Below are 9,707 nucleotides of genomic sequence, written 5' to 3'. Positions count from 1 at the left end.
TAAGTCAACAGATTGATATAAGTAAAAAATGTCATATGAAAATACGTCCTATACATATACAGTCAAGAACAAAATGGAGTGGACACCCGACTGTTATAAGTAGACTGCGATAGTACACCCACGAGCAAACTCGGCTACCGTTAGGGGAAAAAATAAGGTAGGAAAAGGGTCTCTTACCACTTGGTAAATTTATTCCAGGTAGTGAAATAAATGTTAAATCGAATATTAATTTGGCATACATTTCAGTAATTCCAAATACCAAGTGGTAGGAGGCCTTTCTATTACGCCACTTTTTCCCCTAGTGGAAGCCGAGTTTGCTCGTGAGTGTATATGCAAATTCACAGTTTAAGATAGTAGTATCTAAAAGTAAACGGCAGAATCGACAGTATTATATTAAAATATCATAAAAAAATCTTGGAAACAAATTTTTGTTATCCTCACATGTGCCCCTTAAAGTAACGATATTTTGTGCTAAGGCGATTTTCATACGACCGCAATTTACGACGGTGTTTAGGTGTACTCATTTAAATTCCCCAATCTATATAACTGAAAATAGTCCACTTTACGTCGTGTTTGGACTCATTTTTATCAAGATGATTTCATCCATTCTGTCGGAGGTCGTGGTGGGACAGACACGAAACGTACTTGTAGTTAACACACATATTATTTATTAATCCACATACAATTATGATATAAATTAAGAAAATGAACATAAAATAAAAGTAAGTGTAAAACATGCGCATACGTCAATGACAGTGATGACGCAGTACTAATAGCAGCGCGAGAGGCACTTTCCCGCGATCGTCCTACGCACAACGCAATCTGTAGTACGAACACATCCATTAAACAAATTTTTATTAAGGAAAACAATAATTATACTAATTTTGATTTTTGTACTCTGGTCTGATATTTTTGTTGTAACCGCTAAACTAAAACGGATTGCCGAGTTTTGCGCTCTCATTAACTCGCAGTGTCTGTATCGTTCGGCGTTATTTTGAACTGTTACCATTGCGTCTATTGTATTATAATACCACGAGAAAGCTACTCTGCAGACACGAAATAGTATACTCACGAAGCTTACTATATTTACAATTTAAATTTACTATTTCTTAATGCTTATGGCTACCATTTTAACACGGTGGCAGTATTTACATACATGGAATAATACTCACTATATTGTATTTGCACGATTTCTAAATAAAAATGAGAAAAATCTATGAGCACCTCATTTAGAAGTTTAATTTAAAGAAATACTTCCATATAATTCATGAAATTATATTAATTTCAAATTTTTGAGATCTTCAAGTATATCCCACCCTTTGGTTACAATAGCAATGTATTAGGATCAAATTCGTACGGAATCATTGTCTTTTCGCAGACGTCCACTTTGTGATTTCGAAGTACTTTGATTAGGCCAAGTTTGGTCTGTAGACATCCAAAACGACCAGCTGAAAAAAAAGAGTCCTCGCGATTATTGACTCTTTGTTGATATGCGTTTATTGTCCAGACGTCATCCCCACCACTGGGGGCAGGGCGCGAAAGGGGGGGGGTGGGGGAGGCCGTGGCACTCGACAACCGCATGCTTTGCTGCCGTAGCGCGCCGAGACGGCTTCCCATTCACGAGCCGACAACTGAACGTTGGGAGCTCACAAAGAAGTTACATTCCCGGGTGTCGGTGAGACAATCCTAATGCAACGATAAAACTTTTTTATTTTTGGTTCTTTATTAATGAAACTTTTATGAACATATTGGTGAAATTTTTCTGATTAAAATGATACCAAACACGATACAATTTGGATCATATTTACTTATGATTTAGGAGAAGCCATAATGAACGAATATGAACTGTTAACACTTTCTATATGAGTAAATATGATCCAAATCATAACGTGTTTGGTATCATTTTAATTAGAAAAATCCCATCAATTTGTGAAAAAAGATTTCATTCATAAACAACCAAAAATAAAAAAATTTCATCGTTGCATTAGTGTTGTCTCACCAATACCCGGGCATTTAATCTTTTTTTTTTTGGCTTCCAACGTTCAGCTGTCAAATCGTGAAAGGGAAGCCGCCGCGGCGCGCCAAGGCAATAATTTATGCGCTTGACTGGTCTCAAAAGCCCCGCCGACCTTCCAGTGATGGAGTTGAAGTAGAAATTCTCAACCGGAACCTCCTATCCAACTCTCATCGTACCTTTACTGTATATAGGTATACAAATTAACAGTAGAAAACGTAAGCATATCTGATATATGGTATAAAACAGTTGCGTGATGAAAAACGATTTAAAAGCAGGTATACATGAATAAGTAAGAATACTTTCTTTATTAATTTATGGAGACACGTATATTTAATATTTTCGCGGTCTACTTTTAATTTTAATTACGACATTTCATGTTGCGTTAACGAAAATATTCCAAGCTATTATTAACTGCAGCTGAGGCTGTGATGCTTGCTTAAACCATAGTAGTACCTTCACAATGTTTAACGATATTTACAAGATTTTGTTATTGTAACTTAGAATTTATTTTCTTCAAAACTGTTTACTGTTGTCTTTAACGAATAATAACAAAAACATCATAACCAGCTACGTTACTACCTCGATTTTAGTCGGACACTACAGAAGTATAACGTGAACTTCACCTGAAGACGGCGTGTACTCAGTTTTAACTTTTAGTGTGTAAAAAGCCGCGACAGTTTCATTGCTGGCAGACCACATACACTCAATTTTCCTGTTAGCACCACGCCCTACTTCCCTCAGTCTTAGAACGTAATCGTAAATCACATAGTTACTAAACACTTCGTGATCAGGCCCGTATTAGGATTTTGTATGTTCCAGGGCTATATAAGCTTCGAGGGCCCCCTGTTGAAAAGCAAGGGGGTGGAGAGCACAAAATTATTGTAATGCAGCATACAATAACATACATTATTCTTAAAAAATTGAAATTTATTCTAAGTAAAATTAAATACCATTTAATCCTAACGAAAGCTTGATTATAACGAACAATGGTTCGTTATATTTAAACAACTTCGATTCGATTTAATTTTACACTTAGTACAATTTTTAATTATTTCAAAAAGGAAACAGTTAACAAAATTTCATTCAATTATTTTTGGCATAAATGTAAGGCTTAGAACAGGGCCTCCTTTGAAACTGGGGCCCGGGGCTGTAGCCCCCCAACCCATGATCGGCGCTGTCCATAAATTCATAGCCGCACACTGTAGAGTAATTATAACAGAAACAACATATATGACCGACAAGTGTGTTCTGTGACGCAACATAAATGTTTTCAATATATTTATTTCTTTTAAATTCTTTACACATTAAATAGTATTGTCTTAAATAATACCTACACTGATATAAAGATGTATCTACTCGTGGAAACTAAGTAGTTCTGATACTAATCGTATTCATATTTTTCTCTTACGAGTATTACATTCATCTACTTCTAGAGAAAATATTATTAAAAAAGTTATTCTGCTGATAACACTTTTTATAACAGTAAGCAAAATAATAAGAATATTTTAATATAAAATTATTCTACTTTCGTTATTTTTAATACAAATCCACCTTTAAGTGTTAACAGCTGCGTGTGACTGGCAGACTCATACGGAATTGTTGTTTTTTCACAAACATCGACTCTGTACTTACGAAGAATCGAGATAAGTCCAACTTTGCTCTGGTAAAATGCGAAACGGGCTCCTGAAAATATGCCGTGAGAATAATGATTGTTATATCAGCAATACGTTTATAATGTAACTAACTCATAGCAATCGATGCAATTCACGTTATAGAAACTAGTGGTAAAGAGATTTTATTAATTTGTGTATCATATAAACTTATGAATTATAATTATTGGCCAGAAAAAATAAAGAAATAGGTCAATACAATCTAAGGTATACGATAGTATAATATCTTTTATATTATTCTCTACTTAGGTAATAATACCTGCTCTACGCGTAATTCCTGAAATTTGATGAAACAAAATTGCAGAATCTACAAGCCTTAGTACACAATTGATATTATTCATTAGTTAGTTACTTTATATGGACATACCGACACAATTTCTTGGTCCTTCGCCGAAAGCTAAATAACTCATCGGATGTCTGGCCGAAACGGCATCTTTGGTGAATCTTTCAGGATCAAACACTTCAGGTTTCGAAAAAATTTCAGGGTTCAGATGAATTCCATACACTGGTATCCATATCTTCGTACCTTTTGGGATAGTACTATTTGTTCCCTTAAAAGTGTAATTTGCGCATACTTTTCTCATCAGCACTGGCACGATTGGGTACTTCCGCAGAGTCTCTGTATGAATGAAAATGTTACGATACGACGGTCACGACAAACGGCTTACGAACACGATTACGATCACAATTACGGCTCACGATTACGACTATGATTACTGATTACGACTACGGATTACGATTACGGTTACGAATCACAATTGTTTGTGTATTACGGTCGACGAGTATACGTTTTGTCTCGACTTTGTAGTGTTTCTCTGGTCTCGTTTTCTGTGCAATAAACGGATAGATATTTCTGAAACATTCTATTCCTACAGTATTCTGGTCTAATACTCAACTTCGTCCAGTGATTCACACATTCGGTCATATACTTTCGAAATAACAATAAAATATTTAAATTTTTACGAAATCCTATCTAGGTATCCCCACGTCCTTTATTTGTTTGGTATCAATATTTTGTGACAAGGTTGTCCTGTTTTTTAAATAAATCTTCACAGTTTGTTGAGTAATTTGCACAGATAATTGTGACAGTCGTCATGAACAACGTTGTGAGTTACTGGGTCTCATTTGAAATTACCTCGGAACACCCAATCCAAGTACTTCATCTGTTTCACCCGTTCGTATGTCAAAGTTTCACCATGTTGCGCAAAGTTCTCTCTGATTTCGTTTCGTAATTTATCCTGTATATCATTGTTCATTGCTAACTCGTAAAGTGAATGACTCATCGTTGTCGAGGACGTCTCAAAGCCAGCTAGAAAGAAGACTAACGCCTGCGCACTGAGTAACGAATCTGTCAGTTCTGAAAAGTAACAAAACCACGTCATTTATTGTTTTAGCAGAACGTTCCTCCCACCTGAAAGCAGTTACATTTAGAAGTGGAGTTCCCTATCAACATTAGACGCGTGAATCAGCGCTTAAATGAAGATCGAGTTAGAGGGTATCATTAAAAATATGGGACACTTTCATACGGTGGATTCTGCATGCTAAATTAATTGTAAGATGAAAAACAAGACTGCGAAGAAGCGTTCAAAGCTTCGTCGCTGAATGATTAGTTGTTGAAATTTCGCGTGAGATACGTGTAAAATACGTCTGACTCGACGAGTTATTCTAATTGAAGACATGTGTTGCTTCACGAATTGATTCCATACATTCCATTTGATTGCGCTCATTAGTTCTTTAGACAAACAATTGGGTCCGTGTAGCAGTTGAGAATCGGCTGTCCGAGTGGAATAATTAAAGTTTCATGTTTACGTTATTTGGCAAAGTTTTTAATGGTAAAAGAACACTAGGTTTTTGTATTTTATATTTTTTCTACTTTCAGGCTCTCATAATGAGTAATCTCTTTGATAATAGCAACGAAGTCGCCAGCAAAACATGGCAGGAAAATGTGTTTATACTTTCATATTAACTCTTTTAGCTGACATAGAAAGCAAACGGAAAAATTTTTGAATATGAAATTACCTACTAATATTTTCCAAGCAATGTGGGTTCTTCTTGAGTTCCATAAGCATGTTAATAAAGTCAGGTCTAATTATATTATTCTTTTCCCTGTAATTCATCGTATCCACAACTACACTCTTAAAGAAGTCCGTAATGTAATGTGGCTGAAATATATAACCCACTAGATTGTACAAACTGGGAAACAACTGTCTGCAGTTGTCTCTCATGAATGTCTGAACAGAAGGGGCGAACACTTGTCTGCCCATCGTACGAAACTTGCTGTCCTCGTCGGAGAGTGAATTCATGGAAATACCAAAGACACAGCTACCGATTACGTCGGTAGTGAATTTTGCAGCTAGTTCGCCACATTCGATGGGCTCATCGTTCGACACTATTTTATGTAAATATTCTTCCAAGTGCTGTCCACATTCTACCATGAGGTGAAACATGTCTCTCATCTTACCAGATGTGAATACTGGCGAGAGTTTTGTCCTCAATGGCCGCCACCTTTCTGGTTCTAAATTGATTAGATTTTCGACCAGTGGTTCCACCTGCGAATTATACGTGTCATTAATAAATCTCACTAAGTACGATACTTAAAACATTTCATCTGACTGCTTTTCTCGTTCGAAAAACGCTTACTGAGAAGATTGTTCAATCCTAAAGCAAATAGAATAGCTCTTCTTGTTAAGTGTGTCGGAAAGATTGCAGGATTTGGCGAGCCATGTTTGTATTTAAAGGAAGATTTTTATACAAAAAGGATTGATATAGTACCAGAAAGGTAGGGAATGGTCATACAAAATGACACTGATTGACTCGTAAATTCAAGAGAAAGTAAACGAATCGCAACATGAGCTCAGTAAGGGGTAACAAAACGACAAAACATTCCAACAGCCTCAATAATTTTATTTTGGAACTGCATTCCAGATATTCAACTCGAGTTACGAGATATACTTTAGTCAGTTATTTTACTATGTTTTAAATAATAAACGCAATATTGGAGCAAATGGTGACCGAGTTAATGGTATCGAGTCGCCAACGAGGAGTACCACTACCGGCTTTACGCGTTTTGTCAAACTATCTTGTTTCTGTATTGAAACAAAAGCGAGCCAATAGTTTTCTACGATTATCTTCTTGTAGCAGACCTTTACAGTTTCGGCGTTCCCTTGCATTTTTGCCTACCAGGCTATAACATCTGCATGGCAGAGGTTCAGGGTAGGTTCGAATTACGTCGCTGTCTTCCCAAGTGCTTGAAGGGGAACTTTCTCTTTTTCGGGAAAGTCCTGGGAAAACGAGACATGTGTTTTCTCGTGTAACCATGCGAAGACGGTGGAAACGGACAATTTTGGGCAGTATATCGTCAACCGCCGAACTGTTAACAACGTCTGATACCTCATAGTTTCATTACTTTTGTATTGCTTATTTTTATCAACTGTTTGGTTTTGTTATAGTTTCGTTATTGTTTGTGATTGTTCAGTTCTTGTTTTTGTTTGAATAAAAACTTTATTCTTGTTAGTTGGTGCACATTTACTTTAAAGACACACCCGTGGCTATCCTAAATTCTTAAGAAAAATGCCAGCTCTATTGCATGGTGTATTAGTATTGTGGGATTACAGGGAGTAGAGCAGTAATCAGCACGTTTCAGTGATACTCAGTTTATTGGTATACAAGTTCCTTGCGCTCGCGACAAAGTTCTGTTCAGAACCTCGGTACAGCCAGACTGACCGCGCTCGTCCTTACGCGCTCACTTAAAAAGGACGAAAAGAAAAAGGATAGACAGAGTGAAGAGAAAGACAGACGACGTAGGGGAGGAAACCGAAAATGCCGGGAAACCCGGAGAAAGTGCAGAGATGGTAAAAAGGAGAAATCAGGGTACAACAAGGACCGCACAAGCTGGTCGCCAAATGTGCACAGGCACTCGACCTTCACGGCGCCCTAAACGGGAAGTTAAAATTGAAACAGAGAAAAGCTTAACAAAGAAGGACCTTTAGGAAAACCCAAAGACCTTCGATAAAAGTGGCCGTAGCTGTAAGATCCCGGGTCTCGCCCGAACCTGGTTAGCAAATGTTCATGACAATAACCAGGCTCGCACGAGACCGTGAGAAACGTTAAAAACTAAACGCACAGAAACAAGGGCGTGGTGGCAGTCCTAAAGCCGCCACAGTATTAAGAAAGTATATTTAACGGTAGTTTTTTACGATTTCTGGAAGATAGGTAGGATAATTTTGGTAAATATTTCTGCTATTGGATTTACTAATACTAATATACTGTATGCAAGAGATGTTTTCCTAATTTAAATATGAATTTCCGCCGAACCTTAATGCAGGACAGTTAATAATAATTCGAGGCCCTCTACTCGTCTTCAAAGTTATAAAAAAGGTCGGATTCTCACATCAACCTAACTTCCCTTATTAAATACAGCTGCTGCTCACTATGTATTATTCGAATAAAATTGTACTCAACTCTGAAGTTAATATCGTACCCAAGTTAGGTAGTGACGCCTTACAGTGACACACATATTGAAACAGAAATTTCAAAATAACAATTAATTTAGAAAAATTGTATGCTTTTCTATTTTATGTGACTTCATTCTCTTTACTTTTATCACTTTCTTGACATGAAGTTTTGAAAATGTTTGAATAAACAAATTTGTGAATCATTGTACCTGTAATAGGCTGTGGTCAGTCCGTTACCATGTCAAAATTCGTCGTCATGACTTAAGTAAAATTGAATTGAAAGTAGAAGCACGCGGTATGTATGCAATCCTTTTTCTTTTAAATATAGTAGTGACCTTTATTCGTTACTGTCTAGTTATGAATACCTTGGGAAACATTGGCATTCCTCGATCAGCGAAAAGTGAGAAGTCCCTGATGAGGACATCTTTAATCATGTCCAAATCGTTAACAACCAAAATTGGTGTATTCCCTTCGAAAATTCCAAACACTGGCACATGTTTGTACTCATTGTACATTTGTTTTATGGTCTCGCCGAAGGACATTTTTCCGAATGTTACTGGTCGAAGGTTGCCAAAGATGAGCGTGGGCTGTGGTCCAGGTATACCACGATCTTTCCAAAAGTTGTGGATTGAACTAAGATAGTAGTAAAGTAAAAGTAGTATTACCAAGACGCCGTACAATATAAGGAGACCGGCCGCCATACTGGATCAGCTATCTGAAAAAAGGAAACAATTAGAAACGAGTAATGTCCATTTGCTTTTAAAACAATGTTCGGAATCCACGTCAAAACGATGAGACAAATTTGTTATTGTTTCATTGATAGCAATAATACGGTGAACATGTCAAATTTCGATTGAGTTTACGACATTTGAAAGAGTTAAGAAATAAGTACTGCACTAGGTTTCAGTTCCTATAATTTTCAGTTTAGTGCTATCTATTTAATAAATGTGTGAGCGGCAAAATTTTTACTTGGATGCAGCCATCATAAAAATTTCGGTGATTTCTGGTATCCTTACTCTACCTCTACGACACATTTGTATCAATATGTTGCCCAGTCTCCATTATTGCTCATAATTGACTGGAACTTTTGAAGCATATTCTTTGAATAGAGATCACCACAATGATCGAATTTAGCGCATTAATTGTTTTAAAGTAGTTAGTTCCATTGTTTTTTTCTCGAAGCTTTAACTTCAATAATCCCGACACATTTTCAATGCGGTTCACGTTAAGTAATTGTGAAGACCATCCTAATACCTGGATACCATGTCCCTTTTTCCTCTCCGTACAAGCACGGCTCTGATGTTTATGATCAATATCCTTGTGCAATGTCGATTTTTTCTTCCACATCATTTCTCAACTAACCTCAAGAAACCCTTTGATAAATTTTTATCATTTTGGTTCAGGTTATCCGTAAACAGCAATAAAATCCCGATCCCGTGCAAAACGTGCACCTTTTCAGGGTGTTTCCCAGTCAGTTGAACTTGGTAGTTTAGTAAAATAGACCAAACGCGATTAATAGAAATTCGCACCCAAAAAGAAGGTTTTTCGGATAAAATTTCATTCTCC

At 36.7% G+C, this 9,707-nt stretch overlaps 1 protein-coding gene across 1 annotated transcript; it reads right to left on the bottom strand.

Annotated features, from left to right (window-relative positions):
* Nucleotides 1–3,533: 3,533 nt before the first annotated feature.
* LOC107190482 (probable cytochrome P450 6a13) lies at nucleotides 3,534–8,848 on the bottom strand. Its single transcript, XM_015579291.1, has 5 exons — nucleotides 8,507–8,848; nucleotides 5,711–6,236; nucleotides 4,823–5,044; nucleotides 4,055–4,306; nucleotides 3,534–3,700 (listed from the first exon to the last, which is right to left on the bottom strand). Exons 1-5 carry the CDS (start codon nucleotides 8,840–8,842, stop codon nucleotides 3,534–3,536), a joined length of 1,503 nt encoding a protein of 500 aa, XP_015434777.1. The 5' UTR covers nucleotides 8,843–8,848.
* Nucleotides 8,849–9,707: the final 859 nt, after the last annotated feature.

This window comes from Dufourea novaeangliae, unplaced genomic scaffold, assembly GCF_001272555.1.
Source record: "Dufourea novaeangliae isolate 0120121106 unplaced genomic scaffold, ASM127255v1 scaffold193, whole genome shotgun sequence".
Classification (NCBI taxonomy): Eukaryota; Metazoa; Arthropoda; class Insecta; order Hymenoptera; family Halictidae; genus Dufourea; species Dufourea novaeangliae.
Note: the sequence above shows the minus strand (reverse complement) of the source record. Positions and strands in the feature narration are given on the sequence as shown.